This window comes from Heterodontus francisci, chromosome 5, assembly GCF_036365525.1.
Source record: "Heterodontus francisci isolate sHetFra1 chromosome 5, sHetFra1.hap1, whole genome shotgun sequence".
Lineage (NCBI taxonomy): Eukaryota > Metazoa > Chordata > Chondrichthyes > Heterodontiformes > Heterodontidae > Heterodontus > Heterodontus francisci.
Genome location: NC_090375.1, coordinates 63,223,380 through 63,244,708, shown reverse-complemented (window position 1 = coordinate 63,244,708; position 21,329 = coordinate 63,223,380). Strand labels below are relative to the sequence as shown.

The following is a 21,329-nucleotide window of genomic DNA, read 5'->3' as shown; positions in this document are numbered from 1 at the left end:
TCACAGTTAAAATTGCAGTCAGGTCCCAACTGCATATTTAAAGAAGGCTTCAGGTGGATGTCTAACAATTGCTCCAAAAAGTAGTTAAAATCGAAAACAGTGGGATCAGCCAACACACAGCACTGCATGGAGATATTGGAGAATCTTGGGAGGGTGGGGTGGCTTTTGGCTTCTAACACACCTACTGCTGCTTCTAGCATTTTACTGAAAGGTATTGTTTTTTAATGGGTGCAGCCTAACATAACTATTCTTTCTCCTAGTAGCGGTAAAGCCAATGAAAGGTGATTTTCTGCCCTCCAAACCACCCTACGTGGCAAAAGTGGTTTTGGGATAAAATTGTGATAGGTTAGTGGAAGTTTCTCATTGGCTGATGGTGGGATGATCCAATGGCAAATCCACCAATGAGGTGAATATTCAGGCCTATGATTCCTGTGCATGTGCCACACCAGCATTTTTCTTTTGTTTTAGCTTTTATTATGTTTGGATTATAGAACCATTGTTGCAAAAAGGTTTTTTTTAGCCAGGTTTGTTCAAGTTTTTGTTATGACTAACCATTTACCTTCAAAGCAAAAGAGAAAGAAACAGAAACCAGGAGATCTATTCATGCAGACGAAATGTAACACAAGGGTCTTATCATTTATCTTTGTGACAAATCTCCTCTAGTCAAGAGGTTGCTATTGTGATATGGAAGAGTTCAAAACGTGAGGGCGAGTATACTCATTCCCTCTGGGGAGTTATATGACTTATTCATTGTATTTGGATGCTAACACTGAGAGTGACTGGCTACTAGACTGAAATGTGAGTATTCTGCCAATGCCAGAAGGAAGAGAGAAAAAAGTGGTAATTTGCCTCGGGTAGGCAGCAGAATAAAGATGGTAAATAATATGATTTTATTTTCATTATCGCATGACAGGATTATAAAAAGGGCTTTTCACAGCTTTGGCCTGTCAACAACAAGCTCAAATATAGTCACCACAACTTATCTTTTGAAGAAAAGGAAGCACATTATTTCCACCATAGCATAATTCTTTATTATATGCCAACATATGTAATGGTTGGATAAATATATTTGCCCATTCTGTTATCTGTGGGTGGAGTGGATTGTAGGCATTACTGCAGCTTATGAACATGCTACTTTTAACTAATAAAATAAATGTCGCACAAGCTGTTTATTGTCACTGTCCATGAACTGTCCACGATATTATCATTACATCAGTTGCTCCAAGTTGACAGGAGCTCCTATCAAGTAGATACCCACTAACACAATCTTGTAGAATGTAGGTATCCACAAAATGTTTTTTAATTTTTAATTTAAAGAAATATTTTTAGTATACTGCAGTCACTGTACATGGGATTATATATTCAGTACAAGACTTAATTGGCATGATAGCTTATTGAGATAAGGCACCTTGGCATGATGCCATTATGGTTCAATTCCCCATACACCACTATGCCCAGTCAGCTTATAAAAAGTAACATATTGTAGACATTGCGACCTATTTGTGCGTATAATGTTGTCTCCTACCTTCAATTCTAGTTGAATATAAGAATCGCAACTTTGCAGAAGCTAAAAGCTTGACTGGGCCATGTCAAGCAGCTAGCAAAGATTTAAAATTATTAATTGAGCTAGCATCTACTGCTTTTTGTGAGAGAATTCTACACTTCTACCACCCTTTGCATGAAGAAGTGTTTCCTAACTTCTTGTAGTAGCTGAGTGAGCTTGATTACTTGGCTGAAAAATAACATGTTGAAGCAAGATGGGGCTTTGCACCAACTTCGCGGTTTTTTGCAAACAATTGTGTTTCTACACCACTATTAGCGAGCAGGTATCATTCCACATGAAAAGCATGTGGAAATAGCTTTACATATACATCATTGGCATTCTCTAAAGGTTAGGGATCTTCAATTATAGCCTCAAAGCAGGCAAAATGTTTGTTGTGGAGTTATAGATGATAACAAAAGGACAAGGTGTTGATGCTAGTTTATGGGGAAGTCATACATTCTTAACCAGTTGATATAAGATTTTTTAAAAACTGCCAAAAAGACTTACCAAATTTTTAATGGAGATGTAGTTCTGCTTATGAAATTTAAATCTCTTGTTATTTGTACCAGATCTATGAGATGTAATCATACAATGACTGTGTAATATAAATACTGTACTAGCAGTTTAAAAATGTTTGCTTGTTGGGTTGGGTTCTAAAACATTTCAGAAATGCAATATATTCATTGCATGCTTTATAGAGTCGTATAGCATAGAGACAGGCCCTTCGGCCCACCACGCCCATGCTGACCATAATGCCTATCTATACTAATCCCACCTGCCTGTATTAATTCCATATCCCTCTATGCCTTGCTCATTCAAGTACCTGTCCAAATGCCTCTTAAATGTCGCTACTCTTTCTGCCTCCACCACCTCCTCTGGCAGCTCATTCCAGATACCCGCTATTCTTTGTGTGAAAAATTTACCCTTTTGATTCCCTTTAAACCTCCTCCCTCTCACCTTAAATCTATACCCTCTAGTTTTAGTCACCCCTACCATGGGAAACAGACTCTGGCTATCTACCCTATCTATGCCTCTCATAATTTTATATACCTTTATCTTGTCCCCTCTCAGCCTCCTTCGCTCCAGAGAAAACAGACCCAGCCTGTCCAATCTCTCTTTATAACTCAAGCCCTCCAAACCAGGCAACATCCTTGTGAATCTTTTCTGCACCCTCTCTAGCTGAATCACACCTTTCCTGTAGTGCGGCGACCAGAACCGCACACAGTACTCCAAATGCGGCCTAACCAACGCGATGTACAACGGTAACATGACGTCCAAACTCTTGTACTCAGTGCCTTGGCCGATGAAGGCAAGCATGCCACACGCCTTCTTCACCACCCTGTCTACCTGTGTTGCCACTTTCAGGGAACTATGTACTTGCACCCCAAGGTCTCTCTGCTCAAGAACACTCCCCAGGGCCCTGCCATTCACTATATATGTCCCACCCTGGTTTAACTTCCCAAAATGCATCACTTCACACTTGTCTGCATTAAATTCCATTTGCCAATCCCTTGCCCACTTTCCCAGTTTATCTATATCCTGTTGTAACCTTAGACAACCTTCTTCACTCTCCACTATACCACCAATTTTGGTGTCATCTGCAATTTACTAATCATGCCCCCTACATTCAATTCCAAGTCATTAATATATATGACAAACAACAGAGGGCCCAGCACCGATCCCTGCGGCACACCACTGGTCACCGGCCTCCAATCTGAAAAACAACCCTCCACTACCACCTCTGCCTCATGTCACCAAGCCAATTTTGTATCCAATTTGCTAGCTCACCCTGGATCCCATGTGTTTGAACCTTCTGGACCAGCCTACCATGTGGGACCTTGTCAAAGGCCTTGCTAAAGTCAATGTAGATAACGTCCATTGCCCTGCCCTCGTCAATCCTCTTGGTCACCTCCTCGAAAAACTCAGTCAAATTCGTGAGACATGATTTCCCACGCACAAAGCCATGCTGACTATCCCTAATCTGACCATGCCTTTCCAAATGCATATAAATCCTGTCTCTCAGAATCCCTTCCAATAACTTTTCCACCACTGATGTAAGGCTCACTGGCCTGTAGTTCCCTGGCTTATCCCTGCTGCCCTTCTTAAATAAAGGCACAACATTAGCTATCCTCCAGTCTTCCAGTACCTCACCCGTGGCTAACGATGATACAAAAATCTCTGCCAGAGCCCCAGCAATCTCCTCCCTTGCTTCCCATAGCATCCTAGGATACACCTGGTCAGGCCCTGGGGATTTATCCACCTTAATGTGCTTCAGTACCTCCAACACCTCCTCCTTTGTAATGTTGATATGCTCCAGGATATCGCTGTTCCCTCCCTTGAACTCACTAGCTTCTATGATCTTCTCCATGGTAAATACAGACGAGAAATATTTTAAGACCTCGCCCATTTCCCGTGGCTCCACACATAGATTGCCACATTGATCCTTAAGGGGACCTACTCTCTCCCTAGCTACCCTTTTACTCTTAATATATTTATAGAATCTTTTAGGATTCTCCTTCATCTTATCTGCCAGGGAAATCTCATGGCCCCTTTTCGCCCTTCTAATTTCCTTCTTAAGTGTAGTCCTACGTCCCCTATACTCCTCGAGGGACTCGCTTGATCCCAACTGTCCATACCTGACATATGCCTCCTTCTTTGTCCTGACCAAACCCTCAATATCCCTGGTCAACCAAGGTTCCCTAAACTTGCCAGCCTTGCCCTTCCATCTAACAGGAACATGCCGGCCCTGAACTCTTCCTATCTCACTTTTAAAAGCCTCCCACTTGCCAGACCTTTACCTCCCCTTTACCTGTTAACAGCCTCTCCCATTCAACTTTTGAGAGTTCCTGTCTGATGCCATCAAAATAGCCTTCCCCCAATTTAGGACTTCAACCTGAGGACCAGTCCTATCCTTTTCCATAACTGTCTTGAAGCTAATAGAGTTATGGTCACTGGTCCCAAAGTGCTGCCCCACTGACACATCAACCACCTGCCCATCTTCATTTCCTAAGAGGAGGTCGAGTGTAGCCCCTTCTCTAGTAGGGCCATCCACATACTGCTTCAGAAAACTATCCTGGACACACTTAACAAATTCTTCCTTACTCTTTGAAAATATGTTTTGCTTCCAGTAGCAACTGGAGGCATATCTACCAGAATTTTTCACCACTTTAGTTATTCTCTTTGAACAAAACTGCCTTGGCAGTTAAAGGGAATGTAGTGCGATTTTACCATTTTCGAACAAATGTGCTTCTTTAACTCGTGAAGCACTTCTTATTTGCTACAGTCCTGAGCACTTAACACATCCACATATAAACGGGGCAATCACTGAAATCAACCAAAAATGAAATCATTAAGCATTTGCATTAATGTCAATTAAAGTTGTCAGTTATAGCGTCTTCAGTGCCCTGTTTATTTTGGGCAGAAACAGCTGGAGGCCGGTATTTTATTGGAAAGTAAACCCATGACTGATGTCAGCACTGGAGAGTCCTGTGGCTGGGAGGTTGCTGGGAGATGGCAGTTTTTTTTTCTCTTTCTCTCTGCCTGACCTGGCCAGTTTTCCACCTGCTTGGGCCGAAGCTTATTGTTTACAAAGTGTCTCTCTTCGGAACGACCTTCAAGAAAGTGCCACTTCAAAGATTCTTTTGGATAGTTGGTTGAGGTTAATACCCACAATGAGAGCGCCAGAGAGAGAAATACCTCCAATGAGAGTGATTTGGTTTCGCTCACAGTAGTGGCCATTATTTACAAGTACTAGCCCACTATAAGCGGTGGGAATTGTAATCAGTAATTATTTTCTAAGAGAATGCTAGTTAAACAGCAGAGCTGATCTATGTAATGTGGAAAAAGCCAAATGCTGGAGATCTGATATAAAAACAGAAAATGCTAGCAACACAAATCATGTCGGCTTTTTTATTCTTTCATGGGATGAGAGTCACTGGCAAGACCAGCATTTGTTACCCATCCCTAATTGCCCTTGCTACTTTGCCAGGTCACATCTGTGGAGAGAGAAACATTTCAGGTTAATGACCTCGCTTCAGAATTACATAGCATATGGAGCACAGAAACAGACTATTCGGCCAACCGAGTGTGTGCTAGTGCTTATACTCAACATGAGTCCCCTCCCATTCCATCTCCCTCATCTCAGCCTTTCAGCATATCATTCTATTCCCGTTTCTTTCATATACTTGTCTATTTTCCTTTTGAAAGCATCCAAATAAAGTGTCTCAACCAATTTCTGTGGTTGCAAGTTCCACTTTCTAAGCTCTTTTTGAATAAAATCTCCTTATTCATTTATTCACAACTATCTTGTATATATGGCCCATACTTTTGGATTCTCCCACCAGTGGAAACATTCTTTCCACATTTACGTGTCGTACCCTTTCATAAATTTAAAGACCTCCAACAGGTCTCCTCCAAGTCTCTTGCTCTCTTTTAATGACAAAATGCCCCAACCTGTTCAGTCTTTCCCAATAGCTATAATCTCAGTCGGGAACCATCTATGTAAACCTTTTTTGCACTTTTTCCAGTGCTTCTATGTTCTCCTTATAGTATGAAGACCAGAACTGTGCACAATACTCTGTGTGGTCTGACCCGGGTCCTAATACAGGTTTTATATAATTTCACTACTTTTGAATTCTGTCCCCCTTTAAATAAATCCCAGTGCTTTGTTAGCATTTTTCATTGCTTTGCTGACCTGCAGTGCTGCTTTTAATGATCTGTTCACTTGTGGCCAATCCCTTTGCTCTTCTACCCCCATTCAGTTTCTTATTTTCTAAGGTGTAGGTGATGTTTCTATTTTTCCTACCGAAGTGCATGACCTCACGTTTATCTATGTTAAAGCTCATTTCTCACTTAACTGCCCAGTCTGCAAATTTTTTTTTAATGCTACTTTGTGTTACGTTGCATTTTTCCTCAGTTTTAGCTATACCCTCCCACCAATACCCCCATCCATAGCTTGATATTGAGTCACTTGTTCCCATGTCCAAATCATTAATGTAGATTATAAATAACAGTGCTCCAAGCACTGCTTTCTACCTTCCTCCTATCTAAATATCTACCCTTTACCCCCAATCTCTGTTTTCTATATTTTAGCCACTTTGCTATCCATTCAGCTCTATTTCCCCTAATTCTACATACCCTAACCTTTGTCATGAGCCTACTTTGTGGTACCTTTATCAAAGATTTTTGAAAAGTCAAGTATATAACATCTACTGCATTACCCTTGTCTACTCTTTCAGTTGCCTCTTCGAAGAATTGTGTTAGGTTAGTTGAGCATGACTTAGCCATTTTAAATCAAAGTACGGTATTGGTATGTGAGGTTGCTACTTTAGCATTTTAGACTAAGAAGATTTAGCGTAATTAGCTTTTGGTTTTACAAGCAAAATGCTATTCAGTTAGGTTAAAGTTATTTTGTAATCTCATGACATACAGTATCGCCTTGATATATTGTCGATGTTCTGGTCAAACGATTTCTCTGTGATTTAACTGCTGTTGCAAGTTACTGACAGATTGTGTTGAATTAACAAAGAAAGTTTACTATTTAAAGTTAGAATTGATTACCTCAATAATGATTAATACAATGCTGACTGATCATTATTTTGCTAATTCTGAATGAAAATCTACTAGTTGAAAAGAAGAATTGCTTGACTGTGAGCAAAATCTCCATTTGCTATCCTAACTTCTTGCTGTACCTGCATGTTAACCTTTTTTTATTCATTCGTGGGATGTGGACGTCGCTGGCTAGGCCAGCATTTATTACCCATCTCTAATTGCACTTGAGAAAATGGTGGTGAGCTGCCTTCTCGAACCGGTGCAGTCCATGTGGGGTAGGTACACCCACAGTGCTGTTAGGAATGAAGTTCTAGGCTTTTGACCCAGTGACATTGAAGGAACGGCGATATAGTTCCAAATCAGGATATTGTGTGGCTTGGAGGGGAACTTGCAGGTGGTGGTGTTCCCATGCATTCGCTGCCCTTATCCTTCTAGGTGGTAGAGGTCGCGGGTTTGGAAGGTTCTGTCTAAGGAGCCTTGGTGCGTTACTGCAGTGCATCTTGTAGATGGTACACACTGCTGCCACTGTGCGTGAGTGGTGGAAGGAGTGAATGTTTTTGCATGGGGTGCCAATCAAGCGGGCTGCTTTGTCCTGGATGGTGTCGAGCTTCTTGAGTGTTGTTGGAGCTGCACCCATCCAGGTAAGTGTATTCCATCACAGTCCTGACTTGTGTCTTGCAGATGGTGGACAGGCTTTGGGGAGTCAGGAGATGAGTTACTCGCTGCAGGATTCCTAGCCTCTGACCTGCTCTTATAGCCATGGTATGTATATGGCTACTCCAGTTCAGTTTCTGGTCAATGGTCACCCCCTAGGATGTTGATAGTGGGGGGATTCAGCGCTCGTAATGCCACTGAATGTCAAGAGGAGATGGTCATTGCCTGGCACTTGTGTGGCACGAATGTTACTTGCCACTTATCAGCCCAAGCCTGGGTATTGTCCAGGTCTTGCTACATTTCTACATGGACTGTTTCGGTATCTGAGGAGTTGCGATCATCAGCAGACATCCCCACTTTTGACCTTATGATTGAAGGAAGGTCATTGATGAAGCAGCTGAAGATGGTTGGGCCTAGGACACTACCCTGAGGAACTCCTGCAGTGATTTCCTGGAGATGAGATGATTGACCTCCAACAACCGCATCCATCTTCCTTTGCGCTTGGTTTGACTCCAACCGACAGAGCGTTTTCCTCAATTCCTATTGACTCCAGTTTTGCTAGGGCTCCTTGATGCCACACTCGGTCAAGGGCAGTCACTCGCACCTCTCCTCTGAAGTTCAGCTCTTTTGTCCATGTTTGAACCAAGGCTGTAATGACGTCAGGAGCTGAGTGGCCCTGACGGAACCCAAACTGAGCCTCACTGAGCAGGTTATGGCTTTACTGATGATAGAGAGTAGACTGATGGGGTGGTAATTGGCTGGGTTGGACTTGTCCTGCTTTTTGTGTACGGGATATACCTGGAAAATTTTCCACATTGCCGGGTAGGAGCCAGTGTTGTAGCTGCACTGGAACAGCTTGGCTAGGAGCGCGACAAGTTCTTAAGCACAGGTCTTCAGTACTGTTGCTAGAATGTTGTCAGGGTCCATAGCCTTTGCAGTATCCAGTGCCTTCAGTCATTTCTCGATATCACGTGGAGTGAATTGAATTGGTTGAAGACTGGCATCTGTGATGCTGAGTACCTCGGAAGGAGACCGAGATGGATCATCCACTCGGCACTTCTGGCTGAAAATTGTTGCAAATGCTTCAGCCTTATCTTTCGCAATGATGTGCTGGGCTCCCCCATCATTGAGGATGGGGATATTTGTGGAACCATCTTCTCCAGTTAGTTGTTTAATTTTCCACGTGGCAGGACTGCCGGGCTTAGATCTGATCATTTGGTTATGGGATTGCTTAGCTTTGTCTATTGCAGGCTGCTTACGCTGTTTGGCATGCAAGTTGGGTTGTAGCTTCTCCAGGTTGACACCTCATTTTGAGGTATACCTGGTGCTGCTCCTGGCATGCCCTCTTACACACTTCATTGAACTAGGGTTGGTTCCCGGTCTTGATGGTAATGGTAGGGTGGGGGATATGCTGGACCATGAGGTTACAGGTCGTGGTTGAGTACAATTCTGCTGTTGCTATTGGCCCACAGCGTGTCATGGATGCCCAGTTTTGCATTGCTAGATCTTTTCTGAATCTATCCCATTTAGCACGGTGGTAGTGCCACACAACACAATATATTAATTTTGTCATATGAACAATGATTTTAAACTGTTGCTGGAGTGAAGAAATGATTTGTTTGAAGATCACCAGACACTGGGCTGGAAGGACATTTGCATATTAAGAGATGCTGCTTGTGGAGACAAAGGACTATTCCCTGCTCTAATTAACCCAAATGGATTTTGACCTCCAGACATTGAAGGTGTAAGGAAGCGCATTCCAGGCGCACTCTCTGCTCTCGCTCTCTCCCCCTCACCTCAAGAGAGAAAAGATTCCTACATCGGAACAAGTTGAAGCGTGAACTAAGCCGCAATGAATTGCAAGACTTACCGGCAACCAAAGACTCCACATGGAACTTAAAGGATTGTAACTACCATATATTGCCTCAACTCTTTCCCCTTTTTTCTTTTTTAGTTTCTCTGTCTCTATCTGCATGGGTATTTATCGCGTATGCATGCTAGTGTGGTCGCATCGCATATTTGTGGTCGTTAACAGGATTAGAGTTTAAGATTAATAAACTTCTACCTTTCTTGTTTAAATCTAAGGAAACCTATTTGATTTCTTTGCCTTACAATTGGTGCCGTGAACAAAGGGTTCACTAAGGGGGAGCTAAATACAGGGTGTTTTAAAATTAAACCCTGTTACGGTTAAACCAGGCAAAGGCTGAGAGGGAACCCCTAGACCCCTTCTCATCTGGTCGTAACAGTATCCTCAATGTGAAGACGGGACTTTGTCTACCAATACTATCATGGACAGATGCATCTGCGGCAGGCAGATTGGTGAGGACGAGGTCAAGTATATTTTTCCCTCTTGTTGGTTCCCTCACCACCTACCACAGACCCAGTCGAGCAGCTATGTCCTTTAGGACTCAGCCAGCTCGTTCAGTAGTGGTGCTACTGAGCCACTCTTGGTCTTGGAAATGAAGCCTCCACCCAGAGTACATTCTGCACCCTTGCCACTCTCAGTGCTTCCTCCAAGTGCTGTTTAACATTCATCAGCTGAGGGGGGGCGGTAGGTGGTAATCAGCAGGAGGTTTCCTTGTCCATGTTTGACCTGATGCCATGAGACCTCATGGGGTCCAGAGTCGATGTTGAGGACTCCCATGGCAATTTCCTCCCAACTGTAGACCACTCTGCCGCCATCTCTGCTGGGTCTGTCCTGCCAGTGGGACAGGACATACCCAGGGATGATGATGGCAGTGTCTGGGACATTGACTGTAAGGTATGTTCCCATGAGTATGATTATGTCAGGCTGCAGCTTGACTAGTCTGTGGGACAGTTCTCCCTACGTTGGCACAAGCCCCCAGATGTTAGTAAGGAGGACTTTGCAGGGTTGACAGGGCTGGGTTTGCCGTTGTCATTTCCGGTGCCTAGGTCAATGCCCCGTGGTCCGTCCGCTTTCATTCCTTATTGACTTTGTAGTGGTTTGATACAACTGAGTGGCTTGCGAGCCATTTCAGAGGGCATTTAAGGGTGAACCACATTGCTGTGAGTAGGCCAGACTAGGTAAGGGCAGCAGATTTCCTTCCCTAAAGGACATTAGTGAACCAGATGCATTGCACCCATTTCCCTATCTAAGTCATGGAAGTGGGTTATTAAAATCCCAAGTTCAGAGGCTGTGGCTGCACCAATAATTACTGAGTCAGTCAGAATTAGATCAGGCCAGGAAAAGATGTCGAATAATAAAAAAAAGGTTTCCTCCAGAAGAACACTTACGGATATAAATAAAAAACGAGAAGTGCAAAATTGGTGACAGAAAATTGGTGACCTGTTCTACACAGCCTGAATTTCTTTCCTCTCGACAGTGGTGAGGCATAGGTGTTAATTAAAGTAGTCAATGATGAGAAATTCCTTGCCGTAAAAGCTGATGGAACAGAGAAGGGAAGACAGCTCAGGAAGGAAGTTGGCATTTGAATTGGGAAGGGAGGAAACGATGAGGATCATGAGTGAGAGGCATGAGGGCTGGAAAAGGGCAAAGTGTTGGAAGGAGGAGAAAGAATCAAGGAATAAATGAAAGTGAAATAAGATTTTGCAATGTTAGCCATAGCGACAAACATACGAATCAGGAGCAGGAGTAGGCCACTCAGCCCTTCGAGCCTGCTCTGCCATTCAATAAGTTCATGGCTGAACTGATTACTCCACATTTTCACCTACCCCCAATAACCTTCCACCCCCTTGCTTATCAAGAATCTATCTACCTCTGCCTTAAAAATATTCAAAGACTCTGCTTCCACCGCCTTTTGAGGAAAAGAATTCCAAAGACTCACGACCCTCTGAGAGAAAAAATGTATCCTCATCTCTGTCTTAAATGGGCCACCCCTTATTTCACTGGAACGACGGATGTGGAGGTGCAACATGATAGAGGTTTACAAAGTTATAAGCGGCATGGACAGAGTGGATAGTCAGAAGCTTTTTCCCAGGGTGGAAGAGTCAGTTACTAGGGGACATAGGTTTAAGGTGAGAGGGGCAAAGTTTAGAGGGGATGTGTGAGGCAAGTTCTTTACACAGAGGATGGTGAGTGCCTGGAACTTGTTGCCGTGGGAGGTGGTGGAAGCAGGTACCACAGAGACGTTTAAGAGACATCTTGACAAATACATGAATAGGATGGGAATAGAGGGATACGGACCCCGGAAGTGCAGAAAGTTTTAGTTTAGACAGGCATGAAGATCGGCGCAGGCTTGGAGGGCCGAATGGCCTGTTCCTGTGCTGTACTGTTCTTTGTTCGTTGTTCTAAACAGTGACCCCTAGTTCTAGATTCTTCCACAAAGGGAACCATCCTTTCCACATCCACCCTGTCAAGACCCCTCAGGATCTTGTATGTTTCAAGCAAGTCGCCTCTTACTCTTTTAAATTCCAGCGGATACAAGCCTAGCCTGTCCAATCTTTCCTCATAAGACAGCCCACCCATTCCAGGTATTAGCCTAGTAAACCTTCTTTGTACTGTCTCCAACGCAACATCCTTCTTTAAAAAAAAGGAGACCAATACTGTAAACAGTACTCCAGATGTGGGCTCACCAATGTCCTGTATAGCTGAAGCATAACCTCCCTACTTTTATTTTCAATTCCCCTCACAATAAACAATGGCATTCTATTAACTTTCTTAGTTACGTGCTATACCTGCATACTAACCTTTTGTGATTCATGCACCAGGACACCCAGATCCCTCTGCATCTCAGTGCTCTGCTTTTTTTATTCTTCCTGCCAAAGTGGACAGTTTCCCACTTTCCACTTTCCCACATTATACTCCATTTGCCAGGTCTTTGCCCACTCACTTAACCTATCTATATCCCTTTGTAGCCCCCTTAGGTCCTCTTCACAGGTTACTTTCCTACCTATCTTTGTGTCATCAGCAAATTTAGCAACCAAACCTTTGGACCCTTCATCTAAGTAATTTATATAAATTGTAAAATGTTGAGGCCCCAGCACAGATCCCTGTGGCACACCACTCATTACATCTTGCCAACCAGAAAATGACCCATTTGTGCCTACTCTCTGTTTCCTGTTAGCTAGCCAATCTTCTATCCATTGCCAATATATTACCCCCTACACCATGAGCTTTTATTTTCTGCAGTAACATTTGATGTGGCACCTTAACAAATGCTTTTTGGAAATCTAAGTACGATACATCTACCTTTATCCACAGCACATGTAACTCCCTCAAAGAACTCCAAGAAATTGGTTAAACATGATTTCCCTTGCACAAAACCATGTTGACTCTGCCTGATTACCTTGAATTTTTCTGAATATCCTGCTATAACATCTTTAATAATAGCTTCTAACAGTTTTCCCAAGACAGATGTTAAGCTAACTGACCTGTAGTTTCCTGCTTTCTGTCTGTCTCTTTTTGAATAAAGGAGTTACATTTGCTATTTTCCAGTCTAACGGAAACTTCCCCAAATCTGGGGAATTTTGGAAAATTAAAACCAACGCATCAACTATCTCACTAGCCACTTCTTTTAACACACTCGGATGAAGTCCATCAGGAACCGGGGACTTGTCAGCCCGCAGCTCCAACAATTTGTTCAGTACCCCTTCCCTGGTGATTGTAATTTTCTTGAGTTCCTCCCTCCCTTCCATTTCCTGATTTACTGCTAATACTGGGATGTTACTTGTATCCACGGTAGTGAAGACTAGTGCAAAATACCTGTTCAATTCATCTACCATCTCCATATTATCCATTATTAATTCCCAAGACTCACTTTCTGTAGGACCAACGCTCACTCCGTTAATTCCTTTCTTTTTAAAATATCTATAGAAACTCTTACTATCTGTCTTTATATTTCGAGCTAGCTTTCTCTCGTACTGTAATTTTACCTTCCTTATCAATCTTTTAGTCATTCTTTGCTGTTTTTGATATTCTGCCCAATCTTCTGACCTGCCTCCCATCTTTGCGCAATTATGTGCTTTTTCTTTAAGTTTGATACTATCTTTAACTGTTTTAGTTAACCACGGATGGCGGGGCGGGTCCCTTGCTTTGAATTTTTCTTTCTCATTGAAATGTATCTATCGTGTATTCCGAAATATCCCCAAAAATGTCTGCCACTGCATCTCTATTGACCTATCCCTTAACCTAATTTGCCAATTCACTTTAGCTAGCTGTACTTTCATGCCCTCATAATTTCCCTTTTTTAAGTTTTAAATAATAGTTTTGGATCCACTCTTCCATCCTTCATATTGAATGTCAAATTCAATCATATTATAATCACTGCTATCTAGAGATGCCATAACTATGAGGTCATTAATTAATCCTATCTCGTTGCCCAATACCAGTTCCAGTATAGCCTGCTCTCTGGTTGGCTCCAGAACATGCTGTTCCAAGAAATTATCCTGAAAACATTCAATGTACTCCTCATCTAGGCTACCTCTGCCCATCTGATTTTTCCAGTCTATATGTAGGTTAAAACCCCTATAATTATCCCTGTACCTTTCTGACAAGCTGCCAATATTTCTTCCTTTATACCCCATCCTACAGTGTGGTTAATGTTAGGTGGCTTGTACACCACTCCCACAAGTGACTTCTTGCCTTTATGATTTCTCATCTCTATCCAAACTGCGTCTACATCCTGGTTTCCTGAACTTAGGTCATCCCTCTCTATCGCGTTAATATCATCATTAATTAACAGACCAAGCCCTTCACCTTTTCCTAGATTCATGTCCTTCCTAATGCCATGTACCCTTCAATATTCAGGTCCCAATCTATGTCATCCTGCAGTCATGTCTCTGTAATGGCTATCAGATCATACTTATTTATTTCTATTTGCACTCTCAGTTCATCTGTTTTGTTTCGAATGCTACGTGCATTCAGATACAGAGCCTTTAGTTTTGTCCTTTTCTTATTTTTGTAACTTCTAGCCTTATCTGTCACAGTCTGTTTATCATTTCCCATATTCATACCTTTCTCTCTTGCCTTGTCTCTACTCCTTGATTTACCATATCTTCCCAAATTTGATCCCTTGCTCCCACTATCCAGTTTAAAACCATCTCTACTTCCCTAGTTATGCGGCTCGCTAGAACACCAGCCCCAGCATGGTTCAGGTGTAGACCGTCCCAACAGTATAGCCATCAATTTCCCCAGTACTGGTGCCAGTGCCCCATGGAACCGGAGCCCACTTCTACCACACCAGTCTTTGAGACACGCATTAATTTCTCGAATCTTATTTGCCCTATGCCAATTTGCACGTGGCTCAGGTGACAATCCAGAGATTATTACCTTTGAGGTTCTGCTTCTTAATTTGGTGCCTAGTTCTTCATACTGACTATGCAGAACTTCTTTCCTTGTCCTGCCTGTGTCGTTGGTACCTACATGGACATTACAACTGGATCCTCCCCTCCCACTAAGTTCCTCTCCAGCCCTGAGCAGATGTCCCAAACCCTGGCACCGGGCAGGCAACATAGCTGTCTGGACTCATGCTCTTTGCTGCAGGGAACAGTGTCAATCCCCCTAACTATACTGTCCCCTACTACCACTATATTCCTTTTTTCACCCTCACTTGAACGGCTTCCTGTACCATAGTGCCACGGTCAGGTTGCTCATCCACCCTGCAGCCCCCACTCTCATCGAAACAAGCTGAAAGAACTTCAGACTGTTGGACAATCGCAACGGGTGAGGCTTGTGCACTCCTGCCCTCTGGGTCCCCTTACATGCCTCAGCTGCAGCCACACTCTCCTGTCCCTGACCACTGACCAAATCAGAAGACCCTATCCTAAGGGATGCAACCGCCTCCTGGTACAAAAAGTCCAGGCAACTTTTCTCCTCCCTGATATGTCACACTGTTTGCAGCTCGGCCTCCAGCTCAATGACTCTGAGCCGAAGCTCCTAGAGCCGCAAACACTTACTGCAGACGTGTTTGCCTTGGATCACATTGGCATCCAGGAGCTCCCACATGCTGCAGCCATGACACATCACCATCCAAACGTTAACTCTGCTTCTCTTTCCACAGATGCTGCCAGACCTGCTGAGTGATTCCAGCATTTCTTGTTTTTGTTTCAGATTTCCAGCATCCGCAGTATTTTGCTTTTACATCACCTGTCCTGCCATCCTTCATGTGTTTCAATTAACTACTTAATTATTTTCTTCAATTATTTATTTTATTCTGCTTTTTTTATATGGTTTATTAAGCTTACCACTAGTTCCTTTACTATTTTAAATGTTAGGATTAGAATAGAGCTTCACCACTTTCCAGATGCTCATCAAACAGGTAGCTTCTTCCCCAACTAATCACCTACCTGCGTGCCTGTGATGTCACACTTGATTTTCTCGAACGAACCTCTCCCAGCACTCCGTGCTCTTTTCAATGAAGCCTCTTCCAGCACTCCGTGCTCTTTTCAATGAAGCCTCTCCCAGCTCTCTGCGATATTTTCAATGAAGCCTCTGCCAGCTCTCTGCGATGTTTTCAATGAAGCCTCTCCCAGCACTCTGTGCTCTTTTCAATGAAGCCTCTCCCAGCTCTCTGCGATATTTTCAATGAAGCCTCTGCCAGCTCTCTGCGATGTTTTCAATGAAGCCTCTCCCAGCACTCCGCGCTGTTTTCAATGAAGTCTGTCCCCGCTCTTTTCAGTGAAGCCTGTCCCAGCACTCCGTGCTCTTTTCAATGAAGCCTCTCCCAGCACTCTGCGCTCTTTTCAATGAAGCCTCTCCCAGCTCTCTGCGCTCTTTTCAATGAAGCCTCTCTCCGCTCTCCATGCTCTTTTCAATGAAGCCTCTCCCAGCTCTCCGCGCTTTTTTCAATGAATCCTCTCCCTTTTCAATGAATCCTCTCCCAGCACTCTGCGCTCTTTTCAATGAAGACTAGCCCTGCACTCAGTGCTCTTTTCAAAGAAGCCTCTCCCAGCACTTCATGCTCTTTTCAGTGGAGGCTCTCCCAGCACTCTGCGCTCTTTTCAATGAAGCCTCTCCCAGCACTCTGCGCTCTTTTCAATGAAGCCTATCCCAGCACTCCGTGCTCTTTTCAATGAAGCCTCTCCCAGCTCTCTGCGATATTTTCAATGAAGCCTCTGCCAGCTCTCTGCGATGTTTTCAATGAAGCCTCTCCCAGCACTCCGCGCTGTTTTCAATGAAGTCTGTCCCCGCTCTTTTCAATGAAGACTAGCCCCGCACTCCGTGCTCTTTTCAATGAAGCCTCTCCCTGCTCTCTGTGCTCTTTTCAATGAAGCCTATCCCAGCACTCCGTGCTTTTTTCAATGAAGCCTCTCCCAGCTCTCTGCGCTCTTTTCAATGAACCCTCTCCCAGCTCTCCGCGCTCTTTTCAATGAACCCTCTCCCAGCTCTCTGCGCTCTTTTCAATGAACCCTCTCCCAGCTCTCCGCGCTCTTTTCAATGAAGCCTCTCCCGGCTCTCTGCGCTCTTTTCAATGAACCCTCTCCCAGCTCTCCGCGCTCTTTTCAGTGAAGGCTCTCCCAGCACTTCGTGCTCTTTTCAATGAAGCCTCTCCCGGCTCTCTGCGCTCTTTTCAATGAAGCCTCTCCCCGCTGTCTGCGCTCTTTTCAATGAAGCCTCTCCTGGCTCTCTGCGCTCTTTTCAATGAAGCCTCTCCCAGCACTTCGTGCTCTTTTCAATGAAGCCTCTCCCAGCTCGCCGTGCTCTTTTCAATGCGAGAGTGGAGAAAATGGTGGAAAGAATAACCAGGTGGGAAGGCTTCTGTGAGAGGGAAGGAATTGCTCACCATGAGACAGGAAGGTGGAATTCTCTACCACAAATCATTATTCAAGCAGTGTCCCAAAATTCTTTCAAAAGAAATAAAGAACTTGAATAAAATACTAAATTAAAAGCAAAATACTGCAGATGCTGGAAATCTGAAATAAAACCAAGAAATGCTGGAAATACTCATCAGGTCTGGCAGCATCTGTGGAGAGAGAAGCAGAGTTAACGTTTCAGGTCAGTGACCCTTCTTCAGACGTCCGTTCTGAAGAAGGGTCACTGACCTGAAACGTTAACTCTGCTTCTCTCTCCACAGATGCTGCCAGTCCTGCCGAAAGAACTTGAATATACTGTTTTCCGAAAAGGAAAAGATTTGCAGGGCTATGGGGAAAGAGCAGGAATTGGGACTAATTGGATAGCTTTTTCAAACAGCAAGCATAGGCACAACGGGCCAAATGGTTTCTTTCTGTGCCGTATAATTCTATAATTTGAATTTGCATTTAAATAGTGCCTTTCATGGCCTCATTAAATCTCAAAGAAATTTCTAGCCAATGAATTACCTTTGAAGCACAGTAGCCAATTTTCTCACAAGATCTCACAAAATGAGGTAAATGACCAGTTTTTTTATTAGAATTAGAATATTACAGCGCAGTACAGGCCCTTCGGCCCTCGATGTTGCGCCGACCTGCGAAACCATCTGACCTACACTATTCCATTTTCATCCATATGTCTATCCAATGACCACTTGAATGCCCTTAAAGTTGGCGAGTCTACTACTGTTGCAGGCAGGGCGTTCCACGCCCCTACTACTCTCTGAGTAAAGAAACTACCTCTGACATCTTTGTGCTTTTTGGTGTTGTTGATTGAGTGATAAATGTTGGCCAGGACAACTCCCCCTGCTCTTCTTTGAGCAGTGCCATTGGAATATTTTACATCCACCTGAAGAGGTAGATGGGGGGTCCTTGTTTAACATCTATTTTGAAAGATAGTGCCTCTGGCAATGAAATACTCACTCAGTCCTGCACCAAAATATCAGTCTAGATTATGTGAGGCTTGAGCTTCTAATTGTTTAATTCAGATCCCAGTGTGCTACCAATGTGCTAACCTGACACTAAAGCGATGAGTTACCTTCCCCACCACCCCCCACCCCCCCCCCCCCCCCCCAGTGGTGTCAATGTGTCCTTCCATCAGTTTATTGCCTCCAATTGATTGAGTTTGAGCTAACAGTATATTTTGCTCTCTCTCTAGCCTCATGCTTGGCGTACTTGGAGAAGCCTTACTCGTTTATGCTGAGAGAAATGGAGCAGAAATGAAGGGATGAAGATGGTGCCAGGTATCTAGATCCCATGTGTCGTCTTGTTTAGAAGCCTGTTCCTCAATCATTACCTGATATTACAGGAAAAGGAAATGATGTACAGGTTACAATCTTCCATGGAAAAGCAATTTCCCCCTTCCCAACTTTCTACAAATAGACATGATTGAAGAACACATATACAACTTGCTGATTAAGATTTCACCTTGAGGCCTTGGACAACAAAAATTTTTACTGTGCCATGTGAAACCATAAAGAGTAAGAAAATGCCATAGTATCTGATGACAACAGTCTATGTGTGAACCACTAAAATAAAAGCAAAATACTGCGGATGCTGGAAATCTGAAACAAAAACAAGAAATGCTGGAATCACTCAGCAGGTCTGGCAGCATCTGTGGAAAGAGAAGCAGAGTTAACGTTTCGGGTCAGTGACCCTTCTTCGGAACCTCCTTCCGAAGAAGGGTCACTGACCCGAAACGTTAACTCTGCTTCTCTTTCCACAGATGCTGCCAGACCTGCTGAGTGATTCCAGCATTTCTTGTTTTTGTATGTGTGAACCACTTTCAGCTTTACCTTCTCGTGCTGGGAACTGGAACACTGCAGTCAATTCACAGCAGAAACAGGAAATGCACTGCTCTCCGCTAGATGCCCCAGCCCTGTGACAACACCGCAGAGAGGATTACTGTGAACAATGCAGCAACACAAATAAAGATCAGTTAAATGGATTGTGTTTTTTTCCCCAGAGGTATAAATGTGAAAATGCTTTTTAAAGACTTTCTCCTTGTTCTGAAGTCACTCTGTTGAATTATATTCAACAGAAGAAAACTGCTCGGAGAGCCGTCTTTCATGAATTGTGTGACTTTTAATTCCAGATGCATTGCGGTGCATAAAATATTAACCAATATATTTCAAATGATATTGTGCAAGCCGAGTTTAGCATTCTTGTAAATACTACAGTGTTTTCTTCCGATGTCAGATGAGATCTTATTAAACTTGTGTTGATATAGGGGACAGTAAATAACAATGCAGCCTTTTCATATTAAAAAAAAGCAAGAGGCCAAACACTTGAAATGCGGTACCCAAAGGTTAAAGTGGAATTGCAGCACGCATTTTGAATTGAGATAATTCTTACTTTTAAAATAAAAACAGAAAGTACTGGAAATACTCAGCAGATATGGCAGCACCTGTGGAGAGAGAAGCAGATTTAATGTTTCAGGTCTGTGACCTTGCCTCTGACCTGGCAAAGGTTAGAAATGTAATAGGTTTTAAGCAAGTGAAGTGGGGGTAGGGGGTAAAGTGAACAAAAGGGAAGGTGTGATTGGTCAGAGGGCAGCAGAGATTAACTGACAAGGAGGTCATGGGGCAGAGGCAAAGGTGGTGTGGTGAAAGACAAAGCATTAGTGCAGAGAACGTGTTAATAACAGAATAATGAACAGCTCAGTCCAAAAGCACAAACATGAAAAATCAAGTTTAAGGCAAGCACATGGTTAAAAAAAAAATGATAAAACAAAAAAAATAATAAAAGAGGGCCAGTCATGCTCTGAAATTATTGAACTCGCTATTCAGTCCGGCAGGCTGTATTGTGCCTAATCGGAAAATGAGGTGCTGTTCCTCGAGCTTGCATTGATGTTCACTGGAGCACTGCAGCAGGCCGAGGACACAAATGTGGGCATGGGAGCAGGGGTGTGTGTTGAAATGACAAGCAACTGGAAGCTTGGGGTCATGCTTTCTGACTGAGCCAAGGTGTTCCGCAAAGCGGTCACCTAATCTGCGTTTGATCTCCCCATTGTAGAGGCGACCGCATTGTGAGCGGCGAATATGGTATACTAAACTGAAAAAAGTACAAGTAAATCACTGTTTTCACCTGGAAGGAGTGTTTGGAACCCTGGACATTGAGAAGGGAGGAGGTAAAAGGGCAGGAGTTACATCCCCTGCACTTGCATGGAAAGGTACTGTAGGCAACCAGCCTCCATATTCAACGGATCATCCGCCACCATTTCTGCCATACCTCCAGCGTGTTGCCACCACCAAACACATCTTCCCCCTCCCCTCCCCTTTCAGCATTCCGAAGGAACGGTTCCCTCCGCGACACTCTGGTCCACTCCTCAGTCACTCCCAACACCTCCCCCTTTTTCTACAGCACCTTTCCGTGCAAGATGCTGTACTGTTATTCCTCATGAACTGGCAGATGTGGGTCTGAATTTTAGGGACCTGCAGGAGCGGGATAGGAGGCAAGGTGGGGGTCTGAAAAGTCAAGACGGAGGATGGGAGCCAGAGTACATGTTGCCTTCCAGCTGCCATGGCACTTTGCCAGTGGCGGGGAAGGTGGTGGATGGCCCTCCTGCCCAAGGCCAGTTGTACCAATTAAGGGCCTCATCCTGTAGTATGATTGCCTTTCAGAGTGATGTCCCATTAAGATCTTAGTATTCTAATGAGCTACCGGGACGTAGTCATGTGACTCAGAGCCAGGGTCACTCTGCTCCTGTAACACCTAGAGGCAAGTTCTATAAACAGTTAGCTCTGCACTGTATATACTTATTAGCTGTTAATAAACCTGTTTGAGGTCTTCAACCAACTGAACTTTTGCAAGTTCT

The 21,329-nt window shown here is 43.7% G+C and overlaps 1 protein-coding gene across 5 annotated transcripts in view; it reads left to right on the top strand.

Annotated features, from left to right (window-relative positions):
- Nucleotides 1-19,097, top strand: part of LOC137369878 (UDP-N-acetylglucosamine transporter TMEM241 homolog) — a 207,712-nt gene extending 188,615 nt beyond the window's left edge. For 3 of the 5 annotated variants that reach the window (XM_068031547.1, XM_068031544.1, XM_068031543.1), the window contains one exon: nt 18,672-19,097. In XM_068031547.1, the coding sequence (XP_067887648.1) occupies nt 18,672-18,744 (73 nt within the window). In that variant the 3' untranslated portion in view covers nt 18,745-19,097. The remainder of the gene's footprint in view (nt 1-18,671) is intronic. The other 2 variants (XR_010975033.1, XR_010975032.1) reach the window with 2 other exon arrangements.
- Nucleotides 19,098-21,329: the final 2,232 nt, after the last annotated feature.